Consider the following 12,074-nt stretch of genomic DNA (forward strand, 5'->3'; position numbering starts at 1 on the left):
GAGGAAAAACCAGTCTGGGTTCAAATTCTATGACCGGGCAGTGACTGGGCGGCCTGCTCAGGCGTTTGAGACGGGTTTGAGAGGTCCGTAGATGCTGTGACTACTTATATTCAAATGTTTCGCAACTTTTTTAAAGTTTTGCATTGGCCTTTACAATGCGTAACCTGATCGAAGCAGGAGGGCAGGACCGAACACGTCTGCACTGAATCTGAAAGTCGTGCCGTCCTTCACCTCGTCATATATGGTGGCCATGCCGCAAGCCCAGCAGTGCCCACAACGGCAAGGCGACCCCCGGCACGCCCAAGAGCCGGCGCACGCGTACGGCGTCGTCCCTCGTCCCCGAGGGCTCATCGATGCCGACACCATAGTAGCCAGGCGGCCACGAGTAAATTGCACAGAAGTACCACAATTGGGGCATTGAAAGCAGATTGGTACCAAGTTTGGTAATTTTTACATGTCAGTACCAAGTCTGGGGCTATACATTACAAAAAGGTCTAAATCACGTATAAACGCGTATTGACAGTGTATCTGACCGGCGGGGCCCGCCTGTCAGCTGCCGACGTGGCAATTTTTTTGCAGAAAACCCCCCGCACCTCCTTCGTCCTCACGCGCGGCGGCGCTCGATCTGGATCGAGGGGAGGAGCCCCTCGAGCCCGAGCTCCTTCGCCTCGGTCTCGATTTGGCTTGGAACATGCAGGAGATGGACCGGTCGAGCGAGGAGAATGTGAAGATCGTCGAGATGGACAGCGGCGAGCAGCCAGCGCGGCGCGGCGGGGCGAAGGGCGGCGACAGGCAGTTCTCCTCCATCGAGTACCACCACGGCGGCAGGTGCTCGCCGGCGCCGTCGGCCATGACAGAGCTGAGCCCGAGGGCGAGCAGCTGGCACGTGGAGGACCACCTGTCCTTCGGGACGGCGCACAGCAGCCCGCACTCCCACTCCCACAACGCGACGGCGGCCATGGCGGAGCCAGCGGCGTCGGACTTGCCGTTCCCGAGCTACATGAGCAACACCGAGTCGTCGAGGGCCAAGGCGCGGTCCCAGAGCGCGCCGAGGCAGCGCGCGGCCGCGGAGGCGCTGGAGCGGCAACCGAGCAGGAGGAAGGGGGCGGAGCACAGGAGCGTGCCGCGGGGCGCCAGGATGCAGCGGTCGTCGTCGCAGCAGCAGGCCGGGTCGGCGCCGCGCCAGTCGCCCTTCTTCCACCGGCCGTGGTCGTCGTCGACGTCGGTGAGGCTGGACACGTCGACGGCGTCGCTCAAGGATAGCGAGTGCGGGTCCACCACCAGCTCCGTGGTCACCGCGGCCACCACCGTGTCCACCGTCTACAGCCGGACCCGCTCGCTCGTCGGATTCGAGGAGAGGAGCTCGGGCTCGAGGGGATCCTCCCCTCGATCCAGACCGGGCGCCGCCGTGCGGGGGTTTTCTGCAAAAAAAAAATGCCACGTCGGCAGCTGACAGGCGGGCCCCGCCGGTCAGATACACTGTCAATACGCGTTTATACGCGATTTAGACCTTTTTGTAACGTATAGCCCCAGATTTGGTACTGACATGTAAAAATTACCAAACTTGGTACCAATCTGCTTCCAATGCCTCAATTGTGATACTTCTGTGCAATTTACTCGGCGGCCACACGTGACCTCCCGCGTACGTACGTACCACCTCGAAAGCGAAAGACGGCTGGTGCAAGAGTTTGAATCGATCCGGTTCCGGTGGGCGCAGCAGACTGACAAACCAACTCTCGTCACGTCAGTTCCTTGATGAGATGCGGCTACCTTCCATAAATCATGCATGTGCCATGGTACTACGCACCGCTCACAACTTGCACAGATTTGTCCTTCCGCGGTATCTAAGGCACAAATATGTAAATGGATGCCTGCTCCAAAATGGTGAACGCTTAAAACTGAGGCTCAGTTGTTCTACTGTGCTCGGTTAATCAAATCATCATGAAAAATAGTACTATAAGGTCAGGTGGTGTCTACTATGAAGGTGGAGTTAGAGCATCTCTAGCTGACCCTTGATGTACTTTTTTTTAAATAAAACTTTGTATCTATTCATTTTCAATCATAACAGTACAATAAACATCAGAAATAATAAAACTTGCATTTATACCCTAGACCACCTAGCGACGACTATAAACACCGAAGCGAGTCGAAGAGGCGTCGCTATCATCGCCCCTTCCTTACCGGAGCCACGCAAAACATGCTATAGCAGACCCCCTATGTATTCTAAAAGTCCAAAATCTCCCCTAATATAAAGTCGATTTTTCTAGGGATTAAAGTTTTGTTTATCCAACAAATACATAAAAGTTAATCTTCTAAGAAAATTGAAACATAATTTTTTGTACACAAACTCATTTCAAACACTAATTTAAACTAGCTAATTGCATAATTGAACAACCCTACCACACCATACATAGTATAATTATTAAACCCGTGCCTACAACATTTGCATCATACACAGCATAATTAGACATCGAACTAGCCCAAGTGTGGACATAAAACGCGGAGACAGGGATCACCCCCCCCCCCCCCCAGCAGCAATAACAAAGCATCAACAATTAGTGGATTCGTGGTGAGTACTTCCCCATGTACACAACTTAATTTAGAAAAATAAAATACTCAAACACTAGATTGAGTTCAAAATTATTTAAAAAAAAGAGATTGGGAGATCAAAAGTGGCTCAAGCTTTAACAAGAAATGGTGTGATGCGGTTGGAGCAGGTGGCCATGAAGTTTTTTACCCAACATGGGTGGCAGCATAATCTCCGGATCAGTCCACCACATCCTTTGACATAGGCATAGTCAGTGGCGGAGGACGGAACTTTTTTGAGGTGTGGCGAACTATTAAGCTTAATTTTCTGTATGCAAAACGAACTATAATACACACTATAAGAGTGCACACCAACATAGACAATACACACCATTATATCAAAATGAAACCAAGATTAATTACGAGCAAATTGGGGGGGGGGGGGGGGGGTTCATTCTGTCTGGAGCTCTTTTATGGTGCCCTGCGACAAATATGGGCCGTCCAATCGTGAAATCTAACGATGGCAACCGATGGGTACTGCTCAAATTTGCCCATGAAATCACGAGCAGTATAGGTTGCACTGCTTGGCTCTCGTCGTTTAGTATACATGTCATAAGGGTATTTTGGGTAGAAAAAGTTTATGCCGGTCCGCCAGGCGAAGGCCATCTATGGCTGATCAAGAGGCTGCACAGCTAGGCCTCTCTTCCTCGCCATCTATGTTACGTTGTACTCCAGTCTCTCCTTCCCTCCCTCCTCCTCTTCCTCCCACCACGAGGAGCTCGAGGAGGACTCGCCGCCCAGGACGCCACTACTCCCCAGGGACCTGACGTGTTTCAGGACCGGTCAGCGCTCACTCGTGACTGCTCTTGCCTCGTCTTCGTCTCCACGGAGGTCCCTGCCAGCGTCCCGCCGGAGCTGTGCACCCGTCTACTCCGGCGACCTCCCCTCCGACAGCGCGTGCAGCCTCAACCCGGCTTGACCACCGCCGCCTCTCCAGGCGAGGACGGCTGGTCAAATGAAGCTGTAGGACCTCCGAACCCACGTCCAGGAATTCTTGACATCCCATGGCTTCCAAGTTCCAACGAACGCCTGCTCATCCGCTACAGCCGTCCGGTTGGGCTGGGCAGACGAGACCATGGCTCCCTTAATTTTTAAACGGAGAATGTCTATCCTATCCTCAGAAATTCAATAGTCAGATTTAAGTTAATAAAAATTGGTACTGTAAAAACGGGTATTGCTCATACTGTTGGTTTTGACTATGTGCGTCTTACCTATGCAGAGGCCAGGTATTGCTCATCATGCTTTGTATCCACCTGATGCTATATTTTAAGTTAATAAAAATGTTGTTTATCAAAAGCAATATTAAGTAGTGCGCCCAGTCATTTGTTTATGGAGGGTTTTTTAGAGAAAAAATTATAGGATGTTTGTGGAGGTTTTGTCGTCCTAAGCTCTTCCATAGATCATAAGATGATTTATGTATTGAAGAAACTGAGCAAGTGATAAGAAGGCGCAAACCGTAGCAGTGTGCCAAATTATAAACTACAGTACTACGTACTAAGTTCAGTGTCTCGCGGCCACTTTTGGTTAGCTAGTACCGTTCGTGCTTGGTCCAGCCAGGCGTACCTCAGTGCCCCTGGAATCTTACAGTAGAGCTATATATCACAGCATTTATAATTGTCAGTTTCTGCATCCGCAAGTCGGCAAGTGGCCAGAGGCCCAGAGCACGTACAGATAGTATCAATCTGTTCATATGTTGAACTCCTAGCGGAGCAGCGCAGAGGTGGCTGCTGCTGCCCAACCATGACCCTCAACTCAAGTGAAGATGTGCATCGGGATTTGGGAGAGATCTCGATTCATACTCCTAGATGGAATGATTAATTAACCAACATATAGCTAGCTCCTTGGTTTTCTTCATAAATTAATATAAGTGGGAGTTCACCAGCACCAACTTACCAGCATGCTTGGAATCACCATGGCGAGAAGCGTCACAACCGCAGGCCGGCCTGACATGAGGAGCAGGAGCTAAGACGTAGCCAAGAACAACTCGCCGATCGATCAATGTATATGACGATGATGTATCATTATTCGATCGGCAAGTCATCCTTGGCTGCACCATAGTCCCCGAGCCTGATGCTAGGCGACGGCCAAGCGAATCCGATTGACAAATCGATCGTTCCATGGCCATGGCTTGCGCATACATGCCATGCAGGAGGAGGGGGAAGAAGGGAAGGAAGAAGCTGAGGAAGGGGAGAAGGGCCCCGGACTGGGACTGAGATGGAGGAGGCTTAGATTGATGGGGCTTCTATATATAGATGGACGCAGCATGGTCGGTGACAATGTTAAACAAGCTGTGAAGAAATGAATAAGCTGGCTAGCTGTGATGTATAATGGACGTATTGAATGCAGTATCATCTGAAGATTTTGAGGAGGACGATGGGTCCTGGAGCTGGAAGGATCGGTCTTGGCGATAGATGGATGGACGCAGCACCAGCACATGCAGCAGGTATGGCCAAGCGGAGCCAATACGGTCGATGGCGATGGGTGCAGCCCATGCACTACTGTCGTGTGCCTACGTGCACATGCAGTATAAATGCGCAACCGTATGGTACGTGTAAGGTATTTCCCGTGAAATACACCCTAAACTTGTACACACAAAACAACATTCTGCCAGAGTTTTCTTCGAGGCTTTCTCTCTTTTTTCTCTCCTAACCCTAGGCCGCTAGCAGGCCAAACTCTCCCCTCCAGGCTTAACCGATGAGCCCGTAGATTTGTCTCCTCTCTAACTGCCACTTTGGTGGCTGGTGGCGGGGAGGAAATGCCGGTGCCTTCACTCCGGTTAGTACTTTAGGTTAGAATTTTTTTAGTCCTCGCAGCTGCTTGGGCAGGTGGTGGTGCTTCTTCTTCAAGTTTGTCTTTTAAATTTCAATACACCTCGAGTTCGTCTGTCTGGACGTATTTGACGGAGCTCTAGCCTGTTGTCTCCTTCGTGTAGTGATGTTAGGGTTTCTCAACATGTGGCGAGATTTCGTGTCAGACGCTTTAAATATATACAAGAGTTCAAAGGCGACGACTACGAGTCCAGGGCACTGGTCCTTGGGGCACATGCACAAAGACTTCTTGGCTATCATCAACAAGGTCAAGCCGGCTCTAGTAGGGGAGCGGCAACAGTAACGTGTCGGCGGCTCGTTCTGGCGGTACTAGTGGTCATTCAGTGGTATCAGAATCTCGGTGTAATTTTTACTTTGAACTCTTGATGAACTTTTAATAGGTTTGAAAAAAAATAACATGTGCACACAAGAGAAATTTGCAAAAGAAAAAAATCATGACGAGATTTTGTGTTAAGTGATTTAAATCTTTGCAAGGGTTCAATGGGGATGACTACGACTCCAGGGCATTGGTCCTTGTGGGCACATGCACGAAGACTCCCGGCTAAAATCGACAAGGTCAAGCCGACTCTGTTAGGGAAGCGACAACAATGACATGCCGGCGGCTCGTTCTGACGGGTTGTTCGGTGGTCTCAGAATCTTAATGTAATTTTTATTTTGTACTTTTGATAAACTTTTAATATGTCTTATCTTTTTCAAAAAAAAACATTTACACACAAGAGAAATCTGCAAAAGAAAAAAAAGCTGTGATGTGTAACAGTTTTCCTGCCGTGATATGATATGTGTGCTTTAATAACAGAACCTGCGGTGGCCTAGAAAGCCTCATCATTTTTCCGGGGCATCGATGAGAGCTAGTACGGACTAGCTAGATTCCTCGTCCGCTGGCCGACATGACGGGTTGATTAGCTGGTTCCTGGCTAATTACGAAAACCTGTCTAAAACCGCGAACGCGCGCGCGAAACATGCGTGCGTGGGTGCGACGTGACCGACTGCGATGAGCCAATAACGCACCCAAATAACTCGTGATGGCTCCGGACGGTAAGTACGTACGGCGCTGCGCCGCTGTCTCGTCTCTGTCGCTGTATTCTGCGGTGTGCAGTGCATCTCCGGATCTCCCTGTCTGCCTTTAACTAAGTAACTAGTGTGCACCTGCGCAGTGTATCTCCGGATCTCCGTGTCTCCCGTTAACTAAGTGCTGTGCACTCTCCGAGCGCGCACTACTAAGCAAACCAAGAGGAGGTAACAAATGTTGTAGCCCTTAATTCTATACAAGTTGTAATAAAGTATAGTGTCGAAAAACGTTTTTTGACACTGCAGTGTTAAAAAAAGTCCTACATTATGAGATGAAGAAAGTACTATCTTTGTAAATAAATATAAAAAGTTTTTGGTCACTAAAGTATTGACCTAAAACATCTTATATACTCTTATGGGAGGACGTGGCGAAAACAAGAAAATCCAGCAGAGATGTAATCGATGTCTTACCCATACCACCATGGCAGTATCACTATTTTTCTTTTCTTTCTCCAGGGCCATCGTCTCTTCCCGTGGTATGGTTGCAGGGGTTGAACCCGTGACGTACATGAGGCGGGCGGGCACGGCAAGCACGAGATAAGGGCACGCACAACAAAGATCATGTACCGGATCGCCTACCATTCTTCAAACCTGCACAAGGTATAAAAGCCAATCTGTGGTTGGATGGTTAAAGGGATTGTGGTATTTCATCCCAACAGCGTTTAAATGTTGATGCTCGCATTTATTTTTGGATTTATTTCAAGACTTTTGGTGATGCGCATTTCATGGGAGAAGACGTTCTCATCGTCTTCTCCCCGACGACGAGACGCCTACAATGACTTTATAAATTTCAAGATGATATGCCGGCTCAGTCTTTCAGAGATGCTCATAGGGGTAGCGTGTGCATGTGTGCGTTCATAGGAATGAGTGCATGCGCATGTATATGAGCGCTTTATGTCTGCACTGATGTTAAAAAAACCTGCACGAGGCAGTACATACGCTAGGTTCAGACGGCACTGTTTGCTGAATCACGGGCTAACGGTTCAGACGACACAGTTTGCTGGTGTATATTGCTGGGTGAGGATTAACGTTGAGAGACTGGAGAAATGGAGATCCATGTGATTGCACCCGATGCGGCACATATGCTGAATTTGCTGAACATGTCACGAAATTTGCCTCCACAACTTCCATTCACCAGCCGCAGAGACCAACTGGCTGCAACACCAAGGCCAGCAACAAGCAATAACAGTGTGGACGCATACAAAGAGGAGATGCAACTGCTCATCTGTCAGGGGAAAAAATAGCATCTTCTTCTCCAAGGTGGGTGGGTGGCTGCTGCCACCGTTGTTACTACTCTTGAATCCTAACCTTCTTCTTCTTCTTGGATTTCTCCACCGACGTCGGCGGCATCTCCGACGTTGTGTTGCTTCCTGCGCCACGAGCCTGGGATCCTTCCGAGGACTTGGCGGACACGTTTGAGTGGCCCCCCAAGCTGCTTTCGTCCCTTCTCTTCTGCTTGTGTTTGGGCGTCGGCTCCACGCTCTGTTGACCCTGGGACAATGCTGATCCTTGGCTGCTACGGTTCTCTTGACCCAGGGACAATGCTGATCCTTGGCTGCTACGGTTCTTCGATAAGCCACTGAACCGAGACATAGTCTTCCGAGAAGAACCTGGAAAATCATGTGCACTCATCAGTGACAGTCAACTGATCCTATAAGGTGAAAGGACATGCTAACATACTGGTAGGCAGCATTTCATCAGAGATGATAAATATTGCCTGACGGGCCTCATTCGGTTTGGAGGATTTTTATAGGAAAAAAATGGGAACAAGGATTCCAGAGGAAAATTTCCTATATATGCATTCGGTTTGTAGGAAATGCGTAAAGGAATTTTGTAGGAATACTATTCATTTCCTACGCTTTTGGAGGAAACTACACGTCCACTCAAAGCTCATTTTGCGCGTAGGAACGAGGCAAGTCAATTCCTTAGGGTGGCAAGTGACATCCTATCAAATTCCTATACTACTCCAAATTCCTACGTTTAGATTTCCTCCAAGCCGAATGAGCCCAACATCATATCTTGCATATAACAGCAACAATAACAGTCAGTGCATTTTATGACCACTTTTGTAGTGATGTTCTGCATATGGAGCTCCGGCTGGGTTAAACAGAACTAAATTAAACTTGTGTTCATGGGTAAACCCTCCTTTACTACTTCATTCAGCAAATTTTGGTAAATCTAGCTAGATCTCTGCCTGGCTTGTCTAAGGTATTGGCAGCTGAAAAATGACATTACTGAAGAAAAACCATATTAAAAAATATATACCTGCAGGTCTCCTACTGCCAGGTGTAAGACTCCCAAAACTTGGTTTCTCTTTCTCCAATTCTTCAGGTTCAGGGTAACGAACCAAGCAAACTCTGCGTGAAATCTTCCCCACTGGATTTATTCATTTATGTTAGTGAAAAGGCCAATTTACATGCACAGAGCACATGACAGAAATAAAGGTAAAATAGACTGCTTGGGCTCGTAACAAATTGGAAAGAACACAACCACTGAGAACTGATATATTACTTTTTGTTTTTGTTTAAACAGTGTGAAATAAGCATAACATAATTGATTTTCTTTCCCACGTTATTTGCATGTTTGTGTGAAAATAAATACAGCATACAACTGCTGCAGGTCTCAACAGTTAAATGGAGAATATATTTCTAGACTCATGTTACTTATTACATAGTTGGAGGATAGCTATTAGACCAACTTGTTCTCATAATACAATTATGAATCATTCAAACAGCAATGGTTCTCCTGAAGCTCACAATATTGGAAGCTTTATTTTGAGAAGATACTTTTCTTTTATCAGCTAACACACAGATGATCCAACTCCTTGTATGCCAGTTAAACTCTAAGATTTACTTTCACGGCATACCCCTCTTACGATGCTGACATTGGTTTCCTTCATTGCTTCAATACAGATCAATAAGCACACACTGTAACTCATAATAGTTAGATATCTGGAGGTAAACTTTCACTAATGAAGTGTCATATACAGTTTCTTCTTTTATTTGTTATTCCCATTGAAGACTAGGATCCAAGTATTCTGAAATCAAACATAGTGCTACAATATATGGTTTACTAGTATCCAGTGAATTGAAGTTTTGGCAAACAAGCAAAATATTAATAGGTGCCTAAGTAATGCAAAGTAAATTAGGGTTTACCAACCCATAGACTGTGTCATCATTATGACTTCAAAATACTATAAACAAAGACAGTAGAATGCTTCAGCAAACTTCACATTACTTCAATAATGGAAAAATAATAGCAGAGCATTCCTAATACCGAACAATTAAAGTACTAAGTTGACGTTTCAAGTACCGGCTTTCATTTCAGATCCTGATGGAATGAAGACAGTAGCATCTGGCTGTTGAGCAGCAAAGCTAACGAGTTCATATGATTTCCCTGCCAAATAACGTACATGAGATAAACCGGAATGTTTGCGGAAAGTATTCATAGCAATTTTGATAAAATAATGGTATTTTCAGTCAATGAGAATGGAGAAGGGACTAGACAAGTCATCTAGTACTACAACATATTGCAGATGTCAACATATTGCATGTCAATCAACAACTAGCTTATATTAAGGAGGAGGATATAACTGGCCATTACATGAAAAAGTTCACAAGGAAATTTCACTGGAAATACCAAACTTCTGGAGTCAGAATATCCACAAAGAATAACATCTTTTTTTAGACTGAAGTATAACATCTTGTTAATTTCTATTTCTGTTTCAAGGAGCCAATAGGAACTAATAGTTTGTTTTGCACAGATAAACAAGCTTTCAAAAAATTTGAATAAGAGTTAGTTCAGACTGAACTAATAACTCAAGCCAATACTTGGTGGCCTGCATAACAATAGTGACCATCAAAGAACAAGCATTGTCTGAATCTTATTTACACCTAACAAAATGAAAGACAAGTTTCACCATGGACAAGCAAGTGGTTTCATTTATAACACCTTTAGGAATAAAGATCACTGTCCAGATAAAATAGGCCCGCTGAACACTCAAGAGTAACAGTATTTAGAAAAACCAAACTCCGTTGTTGTCTGAATGCTGGGAAGCTTTAAGATCACTGAAACATGTAATTAATCACGTGAAAATAATTTCGAAATAATACATCATTGTGTTTATTTACCGGAAGAACTCTCCAAATTTCCCAAGTTTCCATCATCCTGAAGCTCAACAGTAACTTCTTTACCACTAAACTCAGAAGCATTTACCTGTGTAATAATACAGAAAAATGTTACCCTGGAGCCCAAATGCAGCATACTAGTAACATGCCATGGGGGTGGAAAAAAAAACTTCCGAGTTACATGGTTTAGAGGCCACTGTATTAGCCAAAATTCTGTCGAGCCAGATGCTGGTATTTCAAGCTTGCCCTGCTCTCCACTCTCCTGAAATGCCGGTCCAGGCTCATAGCTACAAGGTTGCAGCAAGGTTTCAGATGCAGAAGAACAGACAATTGAATTGAGAATATAACAAGCACTACAAGTGAGGCCAAGCCGATACTAGACTGATTCACAGTTACGAACGTATTTATCAAGGATGTCTGACTTGTGAATTGCCAAATTCTCGTTATTGTTTATGGTTCACGTCCAGCAACTGGCGTGTAGAAAACCGGGGCACGGGACGGTGCCGCCCAGCGTCCTCAGGAGCGTGACCTCGGAAATTAGACCACGCGAGCTCGGCTAGCAGCCGCCGCCCCGGTAGCCCCGGTACCCCACCCGCCGAGAGACGAAGAAAAAAAAATTCCCTCCACCCTTTAGGGGAGAAGCCCTCCGCCACCGCGCACGGAGCCTACGGCAGAGGAGGAGAGAGGGGGTGCACCGGCGCTAGGGTTTGGAGCCCCCGGATCACTCAAAGGAGTGACGGAAGTGGGGTTGGTTATTTGTTTCTCTGGCTCTGAAACTGAAAACTTGACGGGACCCGGGACTAGCAACGAATCAAGCGAAGGGGAGAAGTGGTCATACCGGACTGCGCCTTTCACCATCTCTACTGCCGGAGAAGGAGCTCCGGCGAAAGGGGGAGGAGCTGGCGGCGGCAACGGGAGCGAGAGCGTGTAGGGCGGAGGGGAACGGGGGATTGGGGGAGACCTCCTCGTCAGCGCTTAACGCACGCGCGCACGCTTCTTGGGCCGGCCCTTAGGCCTGTGAACCCAGTGAAAACAAAAATCAGAGAAAGCCGAACTTAACGTAAAGAAACGAATCAGAGAAAGCCGAACTTAACGTAAAGAAACCAAGAAAAAGAGGGAGCAACTAGTTAACGAGCGCTTCTTCGGGAGCCTCGCAACGATCAGCGTTACTTGGCGTGTTCTCAGCCATTTATCACGTGTCACGCTTTGGACGCTTCCTTCGGATATTGTTTTTTTATTTTTCCGCACGTGTTTTCAGCTTTTTAAACGGTTTTTTTTGGTTTTTTTCGACATTTTGGTTTTTCTCCGGTCTTTCTTAGCTTTTTGATTAAAAAAATTCAAATTTTATTTTGCGCGAAAAAACACGTTTTCTTTTTTTTTCGCGAAATTCACGTTTTTTTCTTTCGTGAGAGGCACGGTTGTGCTTTAGCAAGAGTCACGGCCGTGCCTTTCGGAAATGAAAAAA

At 46.7% G+C, this 12,074-nt stretch overlaps 2 protein-coding genes across 2 annotated transcripts; one reads left to right on the forward strand and one right to left on the reverse strand.

The window, feature by feature from the left end:
* The first annotated feature begins 580 nt into the window (after positions 1-580).
* LOC123056887 (protein IQ-DOMAIN 19-like) lies at positions 581-1,453 on the forward strand. Its single transcript, XM_044480122.1, has one exon. It carries the CDS (start codon positions 692-694, stop codon positions 1,451-1,453), a length of 762 nt encoding a protein of 253 aa, XP_044336057.1. The 5' UTR covers positions 581-691.
* Positions 1,454-7,535: 6,082 nt separating this feature from the next.
* LOC123061003 (mediator-associated protein 2) lies at positions 7,536-11,629 on the reverse strand. Its single transcript, XM_044483884.1, has 6 exons — positions 11,448-11,629; positions 10,791-10,896; positions 10,613-10,697; positions 9,795-9,878; positions 8,748-8,858; positions 7,536-8,092 (listed from the first exon to the last, which is right to left on the reverse strand). Exons 1-6 carry the CDS (start codon positions 11,465-11,467, stop codon positions 7,773-7,775), a joined length of 726 nt encoding a protein of 241 aa, XP_044339819.1. The 5' UTR covers positions 11,468-11,629; the 3' UTR covers positions 7,536-7,772.
* Positions 11,630-12,074: the final 445 nt, after the last annotated feature.

This window comes from Triticum aestivum, chromosome 3A, assembly GCF_018294505.1.
Source record: "Triticum aestivum cultivar Chinese Spring chromosome 3A, IWGSC CS RefSeq v2.1, whole genome shotgun sequence".
NCBI classification, from domain to species: Eukaryota; Viridiplantae; Streptophyta; class Magnoliopsida; order Poales; family Poaceae; genus Triticum; species Triticum aestivum.

Coding starts and splice junctions, on each gene's coding strand:
- LOC123056887 (XM_044480122.1), top strand. CDS start 692: ATGCAGGAGATGGACCGGTCGAGCGAGGAGAATGTGAAGATCGTCGAG.
- LOC123061003 (XM_044483884.1), bottom strand. CDS start 11,467: ATGGTGAAAGGCGCAGTCCG. Junction 10,897..11,447: donor ATGGTGAAAGGCGCAGTCCG/GTATGACCACTT, acceptor GCAACCTTGTAG/CTATGAGCCTGGACCGGCAT. Junction 8,093..8,747: donor TGGCAGTAGGAGACCTGCAG/GTATATATTTTT, acceptor ATGATTTTCCAG/GTTCTTCTCGGAAGACTATG.